The sequence below is a fragment of the Typha latifolia genome, chromosome 7 (genome assembly GCF_019914945.1).
Source record: "Typha latifolia isolate L0001 chromosome 7, TyphaL0001v2, whole genome shotgun sequence".
In the NCBI taxonomy this organism is placed as follows: Eukaryota; Viridiplantae; Streptophyta; class Magnoliopsida; order Poales; family Typhaceae; genus Typha; species Typha latifolia.
Genome location: NC_133092.1, coordinates 3,394,261 through 3,412,811, shown reverse-complemented (window position 1 = coordinate 3,412,811; position 18,551 = coordinate 3,394,261). Strand labels below are relative to the sequence as shown.

At 37.4% G+C, this 18,551-nt stretch overlaps 3 protein-coding genes across 3 annotated transcripts; 1 reads left to right on the top strand and 2 right to left on the bottom strand.

Annotated features, from left to right (window-relative positions):
• Positions 1 to 533: 533 nt before the first annotated feature.
• On the top strand, positions 534 to 2,743 carry LOC140792562 (uncharacterized). Its single transcript, XM_073143633.1, has 2 exons — positions 534 to 924; positions 1,695 to 2,743. Exons 1-2 carry the CDS (start codon positions 543 to 545, stop codon positions 2,447 to 2,449), a joined length of 1,137 nt encoding a protein of 378 aa, XP_072999734.1. The 5' UTR covers positions 534 to 542; the 3' UTR covers positions 2,450 to 2,743.
• Positions 2,744 to 3,753: 1,010 nt separating this feature from the next.
• Positions 3,754 to 13,822, bottom strand: LOC140792491 (polypyrimidine tract-binding protein homolog 3). The gene is made up of 15 exons (XM_073143533.1): positions 13,563 to 13,822; positions 13,317 to 13,386; positions 13,140 to 13,211; positions 12,962 to 13,038; positions 10,819 to 10,903; positions 9,956 to 10,088; positions 9,145 to 9,209; positions 9,022 to 9,071; positions 8,886 to 8,927; positions 6,935 to 6,986; positions 6,752 to 6,806; positions 6,650 to 6,663; positions 6,376 to 6,483; positions 6,141 to 6,284; positions 3,754 to 4,357 (listed from the first exon to the last, which is right to left on the bottom strand). Exons 2-15 carry the CDS (start codon positions 13,371 to 13,373, stop codon positions 3,968 to 3,970), a joined length of 1,344 nt encoding a protein of 447 aa, XP_072999634.1. The 5' UTR covers positions 13,374 to 13,386; positions 13,563 to 13,822; the 3' UTR covers positions 3,754 to 3,967.
• Positions 13,823 to 14,247: 425 nt separating this feature from the next.
• On the bottom strand, positions 14,248 to 17,928 carry LOC140791994 (large ribosomal subunit protein uL3-like). The gene is made up of 6 exons (XM_073142744.1): positions 17,775 to 17,928; positions 17,422 to 17,525; positions 16,707 to 16,817; positions 15,665 to 15,969; positions 14,907 to 15,316; positions 14,248 to 14,735 (listed from the first exon to the last, which is right to left on the bottom strand). Exons 2-6 carry the CDS (start codon positions 17,504 to 17,506, stop codon positions 14,477 to 14,479), a joined length of 1,170 nt encoding a protein of 389 aa, XP_072998845.1. The 5' UTR covers positions 17,507 to 17,525; positions 17,775 to 17,928; the 3' UTR covers positions 14,248 to 14,476.
• Positions 17,929 to 18,551: the final 623 nt, after the last annotated feature.

Here is an 18,551-nt window from a genome sequence, read left to right as displayed (position 1 = left end):
TAGGCCTTTTGTTAATTAAAGTCATCTAGGTCTCATGAATCGTACCAAAAATAATAGCCAATAAGCTGCGAGCTTAACTGTGTCGGCAGGTGTCTATCGATCTTAATAGAAGCCCAATCCAAATCCAAATCCAAATCCAAATTCCCCTCTCGATCCTTATCTCCCCTGTCTCTTTTCCTCTCCCAAACACTGACTATTAATTAATGTCCTGCTCCGATTCGTTCCCCCTTCAGCTTTGTTCAAATCCGGTCAAATCCCTGAGTGTGAAAGGCATAATATTTCAAAATGAGCTTTTCTCTGTTAAAATATTAATTGAGCTAAACTTAGAAAGGAATAGGAGGAGGATATATATGAGTTACGACGCCATGCACGTTTGAACCTTCTTAAAGCTTCCTACCAATGGAGACGCCTCTCCAAAGTCGGCGCCTTTAAATTCCTTCGTTCGATTTTTAATGCACGTGGGCAATTTGGATCGTTCTATAAATAGAGAGATAGAAATCCTCCCACAAGGATCTGGAAAGAAAAAGGTTTGTAACAACTTCATGTCCTTCAAGGTGGCTGACCCAAGTGACTTCTTCGCCAACCACGGCTTCGGCCTGGAGCAGGAGTCCGAGGAGTTGTCGTCGTCGATGACGATGTCGGCGGCGGATTCGATGCTCTTTTCGGGCTACCAACGGGCTCAGGAGATGTCGACGATTGTGTCGGCGCTGACGCATGTCATCGCCGGCAATCCGGCGGCTGCTTCTTCGCCTTCCGTTGTGTCTTCTAATTCGTCTTCTCTTCCATGGGGTGGTGGCCTTCAAGGTGCGCAGAAGAGGATAAGAGAGGAGTTGGTAGTGCCAGAGTTAATGGATATGAGATACTACCAGGGTCATGTTCATGTCTTTGGAGGTTTCTCTGGAGAAGGATCATCTAATGTAGTAGGTACGTACGTGATTTTGTTTCTCAAACCCATCTCTCTTTTAATCTCTAATTAATTAGCACTCGTAGTTGACTAAGTAAATTTTATTTATTTATTTATTTCTAATCATGTTGTCGGCTATGATAATCTTATATCTTATTGTCTTAGGACTCTATGTTGTTTAGTCTAACTAAACTACATCTGTTCTCTCAAGTCGACAAGAAAATAAATATATATATAAATGTTTTATATGCATCAGCTTGTCGAACCTTAGCCTTGTCCTCTGCACCTTCATATTTTTGGTCTCTATTTCATCTTTATTTTTGCTAACAGAATTTGAATTAAAAGATGATGAATTACTTCTATCTATATAAGTTTTTTTTTTTTGGTGGCTTTTACTTTTTAGACTGCATTAGATAAGCAGTGTCTTATTAGTAAAGAGAAACCGTGTACTAAAAGCATAACAAATAAGAATAAATAGTGTTAATAGATTTCTCCCTAAGATAACTACGGCATTTATTAATGGAATCAACCACGTAACATCCTTTCTGTGAATTTTATCCGCAGATAGATAAAAGACAAACACGATATTAAATTCTTTCGCTATCTCTTCTCATGTTACTGTTACATTCATGCTTATCTATGCTTCTTCTTCTTCTTCTTCTTCTTCTTCTTCTTCTTCTTCTTCCTCTCTCTCTCTTATATATATATATATATATATATATATATATATAAAGCTACCTCCATTAATTATAATAATGTCTTCTGTTCTATATATCTGACTTTGAAACAGAGGAAACTCCACAAATCCTCCAAACAACAACCCAGTCCATGGAAGAGCACTCTCCTTCAGTGAAGCAGGAAGCAGAGAAGGCGGTAACAAGGCGGCGATACCGTGGCGTTCGCCAGCGTCCTTGGGGGAAATGGGCGGCGGAGATCCGGGATCCTCACAAGGCGGCGCGCGTGTGGCTCGGAACCTTCGAGACCGCCGAGGACGCCGCCCGGGCTTACGACCAGGCTGCTCTCCGTTTCAGAGGGAGCAGGGCGAAGCTCAACTTCCCGGAAGAAGTCCGCCTCCCGCCGCCGCTTGCTTCTTCTTCTTCTTCTTCGGCGACACCGCAAACTACTACCCAGATGGCGGAATCCAGTTCTCCGACGGCCGCCCCCGGTACCGGGCAGTTTGGAAGTGTTCAAAGCTCAGGGGTATCAAGAGACTATCGAGAGTACTCAAGATTGCTACAAGGAACTGGGGAGTACCAGCGGATTCCCCCAACGAGATTTTTGGATCAGTTGATGGGTTCTAACTATGCTGCAAGTATCCATGATCCAATCACGAGTAGTTCTCTTACATACTCTGTTCCCTCTCTTACTTCTTCTTCTTCTTCTTCTTCTCCTTCTCCTTTGCTTTATACTTCGGAGGCAATGCAGCAGCAAATCGATTACTTGGGCACTGCTGGAAGTTGGAGTTGGGGAGGTGGGTCGGGTTATCCAATGCCTCCCTGGTTTGATCCAAGCCAGAATCCGCCGTCTTCTTCTTCTTCTCAGTAGAGAGCTGAGACTGCTCTGGTTCTTCCCCTTCCTTGATTTTATCTCTGTTCTTCTTTTGCCCAGAGAGAGGAATTTTGTTTGTTTCTGTGTGGTTACATCTGTGGCATATGATTTCATTAGAATATTGCCTTCATTTTCTAGAAAAAGTTTCTACTTGTGTTTGATTTATTTTTGTTTAAAAAAAAAAACAAAATCGAGCAGTAGAAAGATTTGCAACGTAGAGAGATGGAAGGGAACCTATCAATTTAAACTAAGCTTCTTGCACTGTGTATTACGAAGGGGAAGAGAAGTGAAAAATAGTAGATTTTATTTAATGCATTAAATTTGATAAGCACTTGGTAACGGTGACGAAATTGGTATGCAATTCCTCTGAAAAATTAGGATAATAATTCTGGCGAAGAAGAGGGATGAAGTTGATAAATAGTGGATTGCAATTTCCTATATACCGACGTGTTAAAGCTTAGTGGTGGCGATCAAACCGCTAGAACTGTTTGTAAATATTCTCTATATTCCGTTTGGGCTTATTACAATGTATTCCTTTGCCCAGCTGTAGATGATTACTAAATTATGAGACTTGTTCATAAGTCGTCACTTACCCTCCTTTTATTGCAAAATTTCATTGCCAAACATGACGAGGAGGAAACGGGATAAACTCCACTTGTCCGGATATTTCTATCCTAGTTTTTAGGTAGGATAAGGAAATTGAGATATCTCACCCACTTATCCTAAATTTTCAAATTATCAAATTAATCCTTACTAGAAATTAAGAGAAACTAAAATATGATGTGACTATAATATATATATATATATAACAAAAGTATACTATGATGGCATTTATATTATGTAAATTATGAGGAAGTTAAATTAAATTATTATTTTTTTGCTTAAATTTCTCCACATAATCAAAATATGATATACATTTATTGTAAATAAAATTCTAATTTCTATTAATTTTAAAATAAAATTAAAATCACATTATCTTTATTAATATTTTTACAACAGTATTTAACAAAAAATCGAGATAATTTTTCTTGTTCTAAAATAAATCCCCACTTTTCCTTTATCTTCCAGGAAGAGTACTTTTCAGGCATTTTTCCTGCTCTTGAAAGCTAAAAGAAAATTCAGTAAAATAAGCAAAACTTTCTTGGAAATTTTCTCGGGTTAGCCTACGATAAAACAAGCAATTTTCATATCCTACTGGAAGAAGATAACAAGGAATTCATGATTAGAATAAAAAGAAGTAGGTGCAGTGTCAAGCATGCCATCGTGCATCCATAACTATCACAAATGATGCGCATTGACCATGTCTCCATCTATCCATCACTACCATTAGATCGTATAACCGAAAACAGAGAAGGGTGCAACTGATCCAGGATCGTCATAGAACTTCAATTCAACAGAAGGAAAAGCACAAACCAGAATGTCACATCCACATTGTCCCGCATCAACCAATCTCATAATATAAAGTAACAAGGGAAGAGAAAAAAGAAAGGTAGCCTCCACAACAATCACAGACATCTAAATATTCTGCAGCTGGGAGAAGGAAATCCGGATGACGGATCGGTCAACGTTGCTGGCATGCTTGCACACGAGAGCTTCCGTTGCCTGCTCTTCGTCCTCAAACAAGACCAGTGCCTGCTTCTTCCCATTCACCTCAAATAGCTTGGTGTTGACTATAGTGCCATGCTCCTCCAGGTGGCTAACAATCTCATCTTCCTGGATGTCTTGTGGAAGTGCAGAGACATGGATCATCTTGGTAGGATAACAACAGTATCGGTAGTTTTTAACCGCATTGTTGTTGAACCGATTAAGGCTAGAACCAGCATATTCATGCGTGTCAGGAGAAGGGGTGATGTTTGGATACTTGGAAAAGTTAACCTCCATCTTCTTCCCAAATAATATTGCCCCCTACAGCAGAAAACAGATTTTATAATCAACAGGATTACCTTCTGTTCAAACTATGAAACTTTTAGACCAGAAAAAGTAGCTGAGGTGCAATTGGGCGGCATGCCTACTTGGTAGGAGAAGTAAATATAGATGTTCATTGAAAAACAGCTATGAGACCAAGGTATGTGCCAAATTTACTTGCACCACATACATTCACATACTATTGATAATTCTGAACATAATATGTGAATCCGTACAACAAGATCAGCATATTGCATGTAGTAGACGGGTTTGGAGGCAGGATTTTAGAGGCTGCCTGTACAAAAGTGACATAGACTTGCGCAGATTTTAGGTGCCAACAGACAAAAAAATTCATCAAGGCCATGCAATTTCAGCAGATGTTAAATGAGGGATAGCTACCTACAGCAAAAGCAGACTTAGGCATGAACATCTTGTTGAATTAAAGAAACATGCCAGTAAATTAGAATGATAGATGAAATTCAATTCCAGGAATATGTGAAATTACAAAGACTATAACAACACAGAGACACTAGTTAAGTGTGAATGCAATAAAAAACCTTCTTTACATCTGGAGGACATACTTATAACAGTGGCAATAAGCTTCTGACCATAAATTATTATGTCGACCAAGGTGCATGAGAATGTACTGCCTTGATATAGTTCTTAAGATGTTTTAATTGTATCAAAACTCAAAAGTTAAAAAAAGACTGTTTAATCATTGGAGATATCATTGTATTGAATGGGGGTCGCAGGTTGTGGGTGGTCACCCCTGTATAATGCCTAGGCAGATGCCAAGACGGCGATTTAGCATTTTTAATATAAAAAATTAAAATATTCATATATGATATATAGTATATACTAAAATAGTATATATAAATTTTTCAATAGTGCACTATATTTAGATTGAGATTTATTGTGGTTCAGTTCCTATTCCATGAATAAGAGGAGATTTAAAATATTATATAAATTTTTTTATAGTGTAGTATATTTAGATTGGGATTTATCGTGGTTTAGTTTCTATCCATGAACAAGAGAAGATTTATTCATAAATAAGCACCAATATTAATCAACAAAATAGTGCCTAACCCATGTTAGCCCGTGGGCCTAGATTTTAAGTTATACCACATAAGTGAACTTGACAAGGCCCATGGCACCATAAAGCCCACAATCCATGCCCTATCAAACCCCTCTTTACCTTTTATAAACCTCTCCCCACACTGAACTCCTCATTCCCTTCCCGATATCATCAATGAACCCTAACCTACTCAACACCTATCTATCTATATATCTCTTTTATGTATTATGCTGGTAAAGTGGCGTAGGCATGTGAGCACTTCGTGGGCTCACCACTGTCCCAATACCTCACAAGATGGGGTAAATTCTCTCACAAAATTCCTCTTTCATCTCCCATCAGATTCCCTTCAACTCCTTTTGGTTCTCTCGGATTTGTATCGGTTTATTATCTTTTCTTTTGTAATCCGTATGCAGTCACCCTCCTTATTCCGCCGCCTTCCCACTTAACAAGGCAGCCAGTGCGCCACCTCGCCAAGGCGGACAACTTTTCCGCCTTTCAATACACTGGGAGATATACATGTGTTGCCCCATTAACATAACTATAAGATATTTGACTAGGGTTTAATTCCGGTCAAATTTTCACCGGAACATGATTCCCATATGCTCCATAAATGGAAGAAGTGAGAAGATGATATTCTCAAATCTAGGTTCCAAGGGTCAACTATCATGCAATTGTTAAAACAAAGTACAAAGTCAAGAACAAGCAAACCTTCAAAAAGTGTACAGCAAGTTCAGCCTGGAACCCATCAGCCATCTGTACTAGTGCATGATCTGGTTTATTGCGAAGTAGCTTAATTCTTATAATATTCCCATATATGGAAAATAGGTTGAAAAGTTTGTCCTCATCAATTCTCTGCAGCAGAAATGCAATAAAAAGAATAAAAAGCTTGGGGGGGAGTGAAGTGGCTATTTGTAACTTGCAGAATGAGGAGGTCTGGACTTACATCAGGATTCAAATTAGTGACTAAGATTGTGCACCTGTCATTAGTGCCACTTATTCCAGGAGGCAGCCCTCCACTAAAAGCTGCTGCAATCGCCGCAGCATTTCCCATCTACACAAAGATGATAGCCTCAATGCATATGCTTGTGTAAGATTCTCAAATGAATATATTTGATAAGACACTAATGTAGCAGGCTAGCAGCACTTTAACATCAGATAAATTATTTAATTCGAGTACACAGGAAACAAAACCTCTTGAAAAGTTCAGCAATACCAACCTGTGCAAATGCAACTGATGACGAGGAAAAAGAAAAGGTAAAAAGTCAGTTAATATACATGACAAACACACCAAAGATGAGAAATAAGCCAGCAATAAGTACCTCTAGCTCCAGGTGGTTGTAGTGCATACAAGCCTCCCGCCTCACCATAACCAGGCTGTTTGTTGCAAGCAATAGAAAGAAACAAGTCAATATATATCATCAGCATAATTAGCTTTGCAATTGTTGCATTTATGTTTAAAGACAACAATATGCTAAAGGAAGGCACAAGAAAGAACAGACTACCTGTGAGGATCTACCTCTTTGTTCGGTAGGCAGCGATGGATTTGTGAAATCTCTGAACAACAACAAGCGTAATCACAAACAATAAAATTATTAAATATATGACAAAAAAAGGTTCAGAAATAGATCAGCACAAATAAGAGGAAAAGATTCCGATGAATCAAGATATACCATGAAAGGGGCAATGTCTAAATTGAGGTGACTTTAATGTTGCCTGGGCATATATCTAACTTGGTTGTGCCATGCAGGTAAATTGATAAAACAACAAAATAAAATACCAACTCTGCTCGTTATGATGTAAGGCATTGTTCCCTAAGGAAGCAGATGACAGACCATACTTGGCTTGATCTTAGTAATCCTTAAGATACTACACAAACATGGAGCAGCTTTAATACTATGGGGTATTGACTAACTTAGTTCCACCATGTAGTCCAAATAGCCAAGTATGACATATCTGGTGTCTAAAGTGCATATACACAAGATTTGTTGTATTACAGAATGATAAAAAAGAAGTGCAAACATGTGACATCTGGAATTCTTATTACCACAGGCTCTCCCTAACTTCCCTGGCAGTTCAAAAGAGATGCTTAGTCCCTTCATAGATACTGCACATAGAAGACAAATTCTTAGGGTATAACTCAACATACACGAGAATGATCTCATGGGCTATCTGTCCATAATCTTCCACAGAGGTATACTGACTTGCTGAGCAGACGCAAATTCAAAGCAGCCCCAATCCTTCCAACCCATCAGTATTCCAATGAAGCAATAAATGGATTTAGCTTTAGAAAACTCACTCACTTCAGACCACAGGATCCACATGTTTGGGCCTAGGTTATCAATGGGATAAGCAGAACCTTATCAGAAGACAGATATCTTGCAGACACACATCTGACCAATTACCAATCAGTTACTTAAGCCCATCTCACCTGGTCCCCTTTTCTCAATGAATAGATCTCTATGTTCAGGAGCAATTGTGACTCTTGATGTCTCTCTCATGCCAAGTATCCATGTTACAAATTTATTTAGCATGATCTTAATCCAGAAGGCATCATTATGATTAAGAACCTTAAGAACATCATACCCTTCTAACAGACAAGACAGCTACAAAGAATTGGGGCTTGTATTTATTTGCCAGAAAATAAAGTGATATTATCCTCTTTTCTCCACAAGAAGTTTCTAACCATTTTGAACAGCGATCAATTACAACATCAAATGATCCAAAAGGATGCTAGCTTCTACTTGGAAGAACCTTCAGCACAGAAATCATATGGACAAACATTACCGCCCATAGAGACAACTGGTGTTTGGTGAAGCATCTAACTTACCTGTAATGTCCCATTCCCGTCATCAGGCAACTATAAGAACTAGCTTTTTTTCACCATGCTAACTTATTATCAATCCTAGAATAAATCTTCATGAGATTGCACCTCAATCCACAGGAGAAGCTGACACCATATTAAGTGAACACTTTGATGGCAAATTGGACCACTTTTCTAAAGATCATCTCCTAAGTCTATGGAGGAAGAGGCTCCCAAAAAATTTACGTTTATTAAGGCATGATCTACATTGTTGGTCTATTTACTAATATCTCAAGTTTTTGGTACATTTGGTTATCTAACATTAGCACCAAAGCTAGTTCTATTAGATTCAAACCTCATCAAGCTCTACCTAACCCCTATTTCTTGTTATGTATTTTGAGACAATCTCAAGGGGTCTCACTTCCTTTTATCTGTCGTTTGTCCATGTGCGATATATATGAGTTGTAACAAGGCATGACATACGATGTAGATTTTTTATGTAAAAACTTAAGCTTTTAGGCCAATTAATTATCCAACAATATTTCTTTTAAGGAGCCTACAATCAACTAGCAAGTAATTTATCATAATTTGACACAGTAAAAATGTATTAATAATCAAAATCAAATAGTATGCATGGTATGCTATCGACATACCTAGAACGATCATTGTTGTAATTAACTTGCAACTCGCTGAGACTGGGTTTTGAACGAAAAAGAAAAGAAGCATCATTAAGACATTCAGACTTGGAAAGGTGAAAAGAAAGAAAATAAAACATAGCAGAGAGAATACTTTGAATATTGTATATCTAGCTGACAACAACCGTCATATATATTCCGGCCCTACAATAAGAATTAGCTTCTTCAGACAAGGATCTAACAAACAAAGAAGATTTAACAGAGTCCAGTTATATACTTGCAGAGAACTTCTTGCTTGGACAGCACTCTGGCGTGATTGATATTGAACAAGAGCTTGAAAACCTACAACATCAGATTTGGGTATTTTTGTGAGCTATCAATTATGCTTCCTCAAATGACAATTATAAAATGAAAATGCATTACTTTTCTGCAATAATAGGGAGACCAAACTCCATAGTGGAAAAGGAGACAAAGAATACCGAACTAATAGAGAAAGGTACAAATAACACCATACATTTTAAATATATTATAAATAAAACCTTCTCTTTTCATTATCTATAAATAAAGCCTCATATTTGCTAAAAAGTGCCAAACAACACCCTGAATTAAGTTTAACTTAACAAGCACATGGTGGGATGGAATAGAAAATAGAATATTTTGTCTATTTCAAATGAAAATTTTTATATTCTCTAAATCACACGCATCTCACTCATCTTATACGACCTTTTAGATTAAATAAAATAAGTTTGAATACACTGATCTTGTGGGAATTGTTGTTTAGAATCTTGATTTCATCCTATTTTTTTAAAAACAGATGCTTTGGTTTGTATCCAAGCTATTTTGGAGGTTTAATTTGGTTTCATAATTAAGTTAACCCAATAGCCGGGTTAACTTATATCTATTAAACGATAGGATGTAGCTTGATATTTTTTAGCAAATAGATGACTCTGTTTGTAAGTAATAAAAAGAGAGCTTCAATTGTAGTATAGTCAAAATGTAGGGTGTTATTTGTAATTTTCTCAAAATAATATATAACTGAGTTTTATGAAGACCAAATAAAATAGAGAGATGAGTTTCAGGAAGCTGACCGGCAGACTTCTGAAATGTGACAATCTTCTCAACAAATCCATGAGGAGAAAAAACTTGATGCAGCACTTCCACTGTTATTGGATAGAGCATGTGATGAATTGTAACTAAGAGGATCCGATTGGGTTCTGAATCCTGAGCACCCAACAGAGACAAAAGATAGAGAATAATAAATCAAGGGGAATAAATATTCAATGAGAAAAGGACAAAATAGACAGAAGATATGGACCATTTACATATAGAAAATGATCAGTAGATAGACAAGAAAATAATATTTGTATTATCAACTTCTTGTCCTTCCAGACATTTAACATGATATCAACAGTCTTAATATTTTGACATAGAATATCAATTAGTGCTACTGAATGTATTCCTCAACATGAAAAAAGAAAGATAAGAATTGCTTTCTGGGTTGAATATCCTTCTACAGTTCTACCATGTACATTTCATATTATCTCATCAAAATTATCATATGCTGTAAGTTACTCGTTGTTCTCTTGCTTTCTTCTTAAGCATATTATCTCCTTCAACATTCTCCCAATTGTTACCATTGTGCTATATTCTACATAATTTTCACACTGATAATTCTTGGAGCTTCATAATTCCACCATCAACAATCTTGATGAACCACGAGCCAGTAGATTCTTTAAATATATTTCTTCATGCAATTACCTGTCTTTACCTTCGTTATTCATATATATTTCTTCCTTCTATTTCCCTTTTGAGTTTGTTCCGCTATTTCTCCTTCAACTTTGTTATTCTTTTTCCTCCATAAATGTAAATACGATGAAAGCTGACCACCTACCTTCTATGGAAAGATTACGGACTTCCCACCACAAAATTATTCATCCACATATTTATCTACCTGATCAGATTTCCGTCCTTGAGAATTCTGGTCAGCTGTCGTCAATTCTTGGTGTGAAGAAAATTGAATGTAAACATTCCTTCCCCTGAAATAGCACAAGAACAAAAGAGGTTAGTTACCAATAGAGTGAAAATATGATAATGAAAAACATGCAGGATCTTCTACTCATCAGGTTGGATGCAATACAAGCAAAATTATGTAAAACAAATTAAAAACCTATACAACAACCATACTGCATTATTATCCTATTATGCTGCAAGTACAAGATGAAACTGAGAAATATTTATACCCTGTTTGAATTAACAAGTGCTGCCAAAACAAGCAGAAGATAGTAGTATGATTGAACTTCACTAGATAAAGCACTAATGTGTCAATGTCTATACAAAAACAAAAAAGTACAGACCTAGAGAGCAGATCATTAGGTAGAGAGGATTTTCCGAATAAAAATAGAAGAGAGAACAGACAATACCCACACAAGTATGAGACTCAAAAGAACAGTTAAGGAAAAATTACAAGTGTCTTGTGTTCAGAATTTAGATATATTATGTGAACTAGATGCTAGATGCTATTCAAACTTGTAAAATAGCTATAATGCATTATTATTTTATTACGTTGCAAGTATAATGAAAATAGAAGAGAGAACAAACAAGTCCTACACAAGTATAGCACTCAAAAAACAGTAAGGAAAAACTACAAGTGTCATTGGTGTTCAGAATTTAGATATCTCATGTGAACTAGATGTTAGATGCTATTCAAACTTATAAAATAGCTATAGTGCATTATTATTCTATTATGTTGCGAGTATAATGAAAATAGAAGAGAGGAAACAAGTCCTACACAAGTATGACACTAAAAAAACATAGTAAGGAAAAACTATTGTCATTGATGTTCAGAATTTAGATATCTCGTGAACTAGATGATAGATGCTATTCAAATTTATACAATAGCTATAGTGCATTATTATTCTATTACATTGCAAAGACAGGCTAAACATGAAACAGACATATATCTCATGTGAACTAGAAACCAAATGCTAACAAGATCTCCAATTTCACCAAAAGGAAGCTGTGTACAAATTTAAAAAGAACATTTACAAGGTTCAAATTACTTCTTAACCTCTTTAGGTTATCCATAAATATAAGAGTTGAAAATTCAAGACAAACATCAGATTAGACAAGAGGGAAAGCCAATGGAGTAATAGCATCCATAAAGAGGAAAAGATTAAAAATTATCAAGCCTTTAGTCCCAACTATTTTGAGTGGTCCATATGGATCTTCTTTCCTCTCTATTTGGTAGAAAGGTCTATGTTAGATGAAGCATAAACATATGTTCTCACAGCCTCCCCTTCCAATTGTGGTTCTCCATTGTTATCTGAAGGGCTCTTCTATCTTAACAAAATTAGTCCAATCTGGTAGAATATGATATCTCTGGTCGACATGTCCAAGCCATCTTAATCGATTTTCACATCAACTTATCTTTATGGTTGTCATTCCTGACTTGAATTTGAAATAATCATTGCTCATGAATAAGATTTAACATAAGTCTTGCATCTTTACATTTACCGACATTCAAGAGTTTGTATAGGTTACTTTACTAATTGCCCAACACCCCTCTACTATTATTCCCTTTAAAGTGCAAACTCTCCAAGGAATAGAATGTTATTCAATTGATTGACAGTGAAAGCACTAAATAAAGTAGTTTAATTTGTCATTGATGTTTGTATCCTTTGGTTAAACTTTTGCATGGTAGGAACCCAAAGGAAGATCTAGCCTTCTAGAGCATTTTAGTCTACATAGGCCTAAAAGGACTAAATAAAGGGCTCAAATACAGAGGACTCATTCTACAATTTGGTGGAGAACAAACTTATAGATGAATTGCTTTTTTTCATTATTTCTATTCAAAGAAGCCTCTATGAAAGCTGGAGTTGGTCAATTGATTGTCAGAGAATCCATGACAGCAATAAAATTCCAAGGTACCATTGACCAGTACAGATCAGAATGATAGCAAATTTCAAGGATATAACAAGATTTTGGAATGATAAGTTTCAACAGATGATTATTTAATATTATCGCAGAAAAAGAAAAAACATTTTTAGATGCAAAGAGTAATTTTTGCAAAAGTTTAACACGCCAATAACTATTACCTGACACTTGGTTGAACATTTGTATAGTACTGCAAGGCATTCACAGCAGAAGGCAAATCATGCATTTGGAGAAGAGCCTGCGAATAAGTAGATATCCATGAGAAAAAATGAACTCACAGAGAACACTATGATTACATATGGAAATATAACATAAATGTCGAAAAGAAAAAGGAAAAACCTGATTTTTGGCCCGTAGCATCACAACTTTCGTGACAACGCCGAATGGCTGAACCAACTGAAGAAGGTCATTCTGCAAAAGAAATTGATATGCAAATTGAGCAAGAAGAATTTGAAAAAATCGAAGCAAACTAAAAATATCAGCTTGTAAAGCGACTTGGAATATCGACAAAAGTACCTCTGATATCTCATGCCCGACGTTCCGAACATGTATGACTTTGGAAGGCTCAGCCATCCTTGCTTAACCTCTTCAACCACACAAAAACCTCAGTTAATTAACCTTGGAACGGAAATGATCATTGAAGTTCCAAAAATAGGAAAAGAGAGCAACGCATTGAGATCCAAAGACGCTCGCATGACAGGCTAAACCGACGAAACAAAATAAAACACCAAAAGATTCCAAAGAAGAGAACAACACCAGTACCTTAAGCGATGAGAGTGGAGGATCTAAGCAGTTTTTTTGGAGATTTCGGAGCAGAGCTAACGAGATCGATTCCCAAGCATTAGGGGCTTCTCTAAACTCTTATCTTCCTCTCGAGATCGATCGATCTTTGGGAACCTAGAAACCGGAAACCCTAGAACTTTTTTTTTTATATTAAAAAAATCTTTGGAGCTCCGATTTGGGGGAAACGAAGCGGCCGTTTTGCCCTAACAGAGGAAGAGTGGATAGATATAGGTGTGGATTTTTGTCCCACGGCTTGCGATAGATTGAGCTAAGAAGCGTTGGGCTACTCCGCGGAACAGTAAGTGTTCCACTTACCTTAACCTCTCCTGTGTTTTGATTGGTCGGTGGAAATATGAAGCTCGTGCGTGTCGTCTGTTAGATGTAGTCAAAAATAAAGTCTACGTGATGGTTAGGGATTAGGATGTATGTAATAAAGAGTTTAACAAATAGAACAATCATCTTTAGTTTAACAAATAGAACAATCATCTTTTGGTACTAGTGAGACAAGCTTAGAACAATCATCTTGGACCACAGGAACAACTTAACACGAATCGTGCTTTTGGTGGGATGTAGCCATGTAAGCTTAATAGTTCGAGCATAAGCATGCACAGTATCCAATAGCATATCACAGGAGGCATTGCTGCTATTTTTCACAGCTGGGAACTTCAAATAACGACTCAAATTTATCTAATACATAGTGAGATACTGCAAGAGAAACACGGATATAATAAGTCCAAAATTTCTAATCAAAACTCAAAAGAAGGGCAAATGTCAAACACACCCTGAAACAAAGAAAGACAACTTGGTCCACTACAAATGGGGTACTGTTTCAACAAAAGAAACGCATCCAACTATTTAGATAGCAGCTTAAAATCTCAATTTGTATGCATGGCTCAAGCCTTCAGCCTGCCGTAGAATTTCTGCTTCTCCTCAGTCGTCTGGAAACGACCATGCCCAAACTTGGAAGATGTATCGATGAATTTGATCTTGATATCCTCGAGAGCCAAGCGGGAAGTCTGCTTCAACAGCGACTGGCGAAGTGTAACAACTCTCTTCTTGGGCCCAACACAACAACCCTTGATCATGAGATAGTCATCCTTCACAATACCATAGTGTGGGAAACCACCCATAGGTGTAATATCTTTCTCAGTCCTGTTAAAGAAATGAAATAGTAAGTCAAACTTGCATTAAAGTCATGCCCTCTTGGGAGAAAGGTTAGCTAATGACTGAATTTGATCATCCACATGTAAAGCAAGTCTTTCTCCTAGAATTTTAGGAGTTATGGAACACCAAAAGGAGGGCGTAAAGACAAGTAGAAATTACCTGTCAAACTCGGTGAGAGCAGTATGGGACTCGTCACCAGCTTTACCAAGTTTATAGATCTTTTTGTTCAATTCCGTACGGTGATGGTACCCATTCTGACCAGCTCGGGCAACAGTGAAGGAAACTCTAGCAGGGTGCCATGCACCAATACAAGCAACCTTGCGGAGTCCCCTGTGGGTCTTACGAGGAAGGCGAGTGACTCCCCAACGAGTCACAACACCTTCATAACCCTTACCTTTGGTCACACCAATGATGTCAATCATCTCATCTTTCTGAAAGACGGCATCAATAGGGATCTGCTTTTCAAAGAAGCTATAAGCATAGTCCACCTTTTCAGCAACAGTACCTCCATTCACCTGGATCTCCATCAGGTGAGCCTTTTTCTGTTTCAGGCCCTTCATCTTTTTTATCTGAATCATAAGAACCAGGCAACAAGCATTAAATAACAAACTTCAGAGAAATAGCATTGGAAGTTGACAAGCAGAAAAACCATCGACATTGAGAAAATGGAAATGCCAAATAGATTTCTGTGAGTTGACATTGAAGCTCAAAAAATAAAATCACCCACAGAAGCAAGTCAAATAAATAATGGAAAGTGCAAGTAAACAGAAAAACTGTTATGATTTCAAATAACTGTCCTAATTTTATCTTGATTTTCAAGAAAATTCACGCTGCCCTTCTCTAGCTAGCATAGTGCTAAATGACAAGAGAAATGCTTCAACAGGTACATCAAATGACTGAAATTATGTAACATGTACCTGGGTGTGAGCAAGCACACGGATAACAGATCCATACTTCTTCATCTTCTCCAGCTGTGCCTGAATGTCTTTCTTTCCTTCATCAGTTTCATATTTCTTAGAGTACTTGGTAAAAGCCCTCTTCTTGCTTTTGTACCAGCTTTTGTAGAACCTTCTCCTCAGTTCCTCACTCAGATGGTGCGCCCATACAGTGTTTAGAGAGCGGAGTCCACGCGGTGTCTTCACATAAGCAACAACTCCGACAACAACCATAGGCGGAACTTCAATAACAGTTACAGCCTCGCATGTCTCCTTTTTGTGAAGCTCTGCATGTCATACAAAATTGTCACTCCAAAAGATTTTGAAGATTGAAAAACTATCGCATAAAAGAGAAAGGCAACATGAATACTAATTATGTAGAATAGCAGAATTTGATATGAAGCAAAATACAAAAGGGAATTTCACAAACCATACTGGTTGATGCCCCATGGACACAAAAAAGTTGGTAGACTTTCCATTTAAGTAGTTGGTATAAGAAAAGAATGCAAGAAATGTTCTTCCAGACCATTTCTAAGAGGTTCGACAACATTAAAGAAATTATGTCAAATGTCTGCAATGGATCTGTGACTTTAGTTTTTGGTCTTAATACTTTTCAGCACAATAGAGACAATAGAGAGGAAGTAAGAAACTCACATGAGAAACAGATGAATAAAACATTGGCCCTGGTCATTATAAGGAGACACCAAGACCTCAAAACATGGAAGTGGGGAACTAAAATGGAAGACAAGTGGGGGTGAAGTTATTATACGCCCTAACACCTATGCATATGTCACAGCTACTAAAGTTGGTATTCAACATATACGCTAGAGAGTAAATAAAATGTACTAAACTAGCCAAATAAAGGAAGTGAAGGATTTATTTTGCAGAAAAAAGAACATCCGATAAAATAATTTTGTTGTACGCACCTTTCCAGTAATACAATAAAACATCAAAGGTAGCAAATAAGTCTGAGCTAAAATATATATTTTAAAACATTGAAAATAAATGTTAGTAACATCCTTACTTGATCCTGGCTTTTCAACATCACGAACAATGTGGGTCATTCCAGCCTTGTAACCAAGGAACGCCGTGAGCTTGCAGGGTTTTGTGGGATCATCCCTTGGGAATGACTTCACTGCATTGGTGCACCCAGAGAATGAGAAAGTATTCACATCAGCATGTAAAAGGGGGACTTACAGTCGGATTTTCCAACTTAGTAAAAAATAATGCAGAACAGTAAAACCAAACAACAAGGGGGAAAAGTCAACTTCATTAACCTTGAATCGACAAAGTATTACAAAAGACATTGCTTACTTTGTATACTCAATTGGACCCAAAAGCAGGGACTCTTAAAAGTCACTACTAACTGATTCCCCTCAGTAGTATGGCTGTATGGGTGAGGTTAAAAATTAAAATATGCAATGCGCATTACACAAGTTCACACTGATACCATACTCCAAACAAGGAGCTAAATAAAATTCTAGAAAAGTGGAGTTATAAAATACCAACTGATAAAAATACAACAAGATAAAAGGACTGTTGCCTGCGTATGTAGAGTAAAAGCAGACATCACCAAGGATCTATTACATGGTACTATTTTGTATAGGCATTTAAAAGAATTGCATTTCACATCAAGCAGAGTAGATTCTAATATCATTCAAACTAAATCAACCAATAAATAATAATACGTTACATCAGCACAATAAACACATAGATAGCAACGGCAATAAAAATCTTACCCTTTCCACGGTGGCGAGAGGCTCTCTTCCTGGGAAGAAACCCAAGAGACCCATGCCTCGGATGCTCAAACTTCCGGTGAGACATGTTCCTGCTCTCTCTTCTCCTGAAGAAGATTTCAATCATTACCAAGTTAGACTCAAAAGGGAAATAAAAATGCCAAATCTAATGGGAATTTATTAGAAAAACAAAATTTGACAAAATACGCCATTGTAGATTAGCATAGAGTATACCAACCGCAATACAACGAAATATTTAATCAACTTAATTACAAATAAACTACTCAAGTAAACAGATAAATGGAAGGAATGAAGCTTAAGAAGGATGGATGAAAGAAGAGGAAGGGAGGTGTTACCTCCGCGAGCGAGCAACTTCGCCGTCTCCAAACTCAGAAGGCTTCGCCCCAAAACCCTAGCGATGATTTATATGGACGCGAGTGCGATGAGGGAAAGCAGCTAAAATGTCCGAAATAGCCTCCCCAATCCAACTTAGTCGGACCTTTTCGACTCGATTTTGAGGAGTCCCAGATTGAACTTATTGTGTGATAGCTTTGGGCTCGAGCCCAATCTAATTCAAGCCTTGCCCGAGTTGTTCTCGGATCCACGTGTGTTCATGGGCTAGGCCGGGGAAAATAATATATTGCTTATCCGCGTTGAAAAGCCCAATCTCTAAACATGTTCCCCAATGCACTCTAATCCTGTTTGTTATAGTGCAAATAAGAATGAGAGGTATAAAGATTTAAGATGAACTCTTTGGTTGTTAATTGACCAACAAATTGAGCATCAAAAATTCAAGGGAAGACAATCGAGTAACGTGAACTAAGAACTGCAGTATTTGCAAAATTATAGAGAATTTATACACCTTTCTCTCTCTTCTCTCTTCTCTCTTCTCTCTTTCATATGGCAAACTCCCTATTCTAATTATTCTCTCTCTATCTTTAATTTGAGGGAGAAGGAGAAGGTTTCGTCACCACTTCTCACCCTCTTGTTGTTCCTTTCCTCCTCATCCCTATCTCCTACTGCCATCTTTGTCTCCTTGTATATCGCTGCCAATGACCGGAAACGCTGCCTTCTTCCACTCCGAAGCCGTTGCTCGTCGCCATCCTCCTCCTTTATTCGCCCTATGCCCTCGT